General features: G+C 45.4%; 1 protein-coding gene across 1 annotated transcript in view; it reads left to right on the forward strand.

Moving 5' to 3' along the window:
* Positions 1-433: 433 nt before the first annotated feature.
* Positions 434-1378, forward strand: part of TENM2 (teneurin transmembrane protein 2) — a 554076-nt gene continuing 553131 nt past the window's right edge. Inside the window, exon 1 of the mRNA XM_055086878.1 lies at positions 434-667. Within this exon, the coding sequence (XP_054942853.1) occupies positions 523-667 (145 nt within the window). The 5' untranslated portion in view covers positions 434-522. The remainder of the gene's footprint in view (positions 668-1378) is intronic.

The raw sequence follows: 1378 nt of genomic DNA on the forward strand, positions 1-1378 counted from the left end.
CATCCATCAACAAGAATGTGCACATGGTTTCAAATAAGGGTTTCCAGCCTTCTGAAACCAATTACTTCTGCCTAAGTAGAAATGCCAAAGCAGAGATATGTCAGCAACTAAGAGAATAGTTGTTTGAAGTAATAATAAATACACCCAATGATGATGCCTTGAAACAACAGAAATTGTACACATACACACACACATGCACAAACCTTTTTAAGAGATATTTTTAAAAGTCTGTGTCAAACAATGTTAACCCAGAGAAATGCAGAAATGTCAGACATAGGCAGGACTTGCGGTTGGCATTTGGCTGCCAGCGGGGGAGGCGTCCTCCCACACTAATTCCTCAGGAACCTCATGCTGTGTCTGTCTACAGGGAAGGGAGGAAAAAAAAGGGAGGAGGGGGAGAGCAGATATTGCCTCTGATGTTTTTCCTTCGCAGCTGGAGAAGGCCTCAGCTGTGTCAGGCTGGGACTGCTGGTGATTTTCTGTAGAGGGTACCACATAAGGAAGAGCAGCCCATCCCAGCTTATGCCAACGGTGACCCAGCCTCTCCTGATCGTCAGCGTGGCTGGCACAATTGAATGCAAGCCAGACTGCCTCTCATGGAGACGCATCAGTGCCTCACCTCTGCCTGTGAGTCCTCTCCATGGGAAGGTTGTGATGGAGTCTCTGGGTAAGGATAACAGAGGTGCATGCAGATGGGGCTTTGCAAGGCCCTTTCCGAATTGACAGAGTAGTTGGCGCATTTCCTTTAAGCCTTCAGTGGGTATTGAGGGAAGGATGGGGGACTTGGCAGTGAAACTGCTTTTGCCTGCAGCTCTGTAAGAGTAGCCGTGGATTCTTGTCACCGAATAGAATTTCCAATTCCTATCAAGCTGTGGTTCTGCAATTTTTTCTACTACCTTCATGATGGCTGCCAGGTATGGCATCAGAAAAATATTCTGTGAACATAGATATAAAATGGGATTGATTAACTGTAAACATCTGTTAGGTCAAGCATCTTATGTCTATTGCCGAAATATTCTTTCAAGTGACTCTGTCTACATCTGTCACATTTTTTCACCCTCCAGAGACCTATTTGTGGTAGCTCTCTGTGCACTGATTGGCTTTACCCTTGGCTGTAGCTCTGTGTTGAGGCATTTAATTTTTTTTAACATCTTTATTGGACTACAATTGCTTTACACTGTTGTGTGAGTTGCTGCTGTATAACAAAGTGAATCAGCTATACGTATACATATATCCCCGTATCCCCACCCTCTTGTGTCTCCCTCCCACCCTCCCTATCCCACCCCTCTAGGTGGACACAAAGCACCAAGCTGATCTCCCTGTGCTATGCGGCTGCTTCCCAGTAGCTATCTATGTTACATTTGGTAGTGTATATATG

Source organism: Physeter macrocephalus, chromosome 8, assembly GCF_002837175.3.
Source record: "Physeter macrocephalus isolate SW-GA chromosome 8, ASM283717v5, whole genome shotgun sequence".
In the NCBI taxonomy this organism is placed as follows: Eukaryota; Metazoa; Chordata; class Mammalia; order Artiodactyla; family Physeteridae; genus Physeter; species Physeter macrocephalus.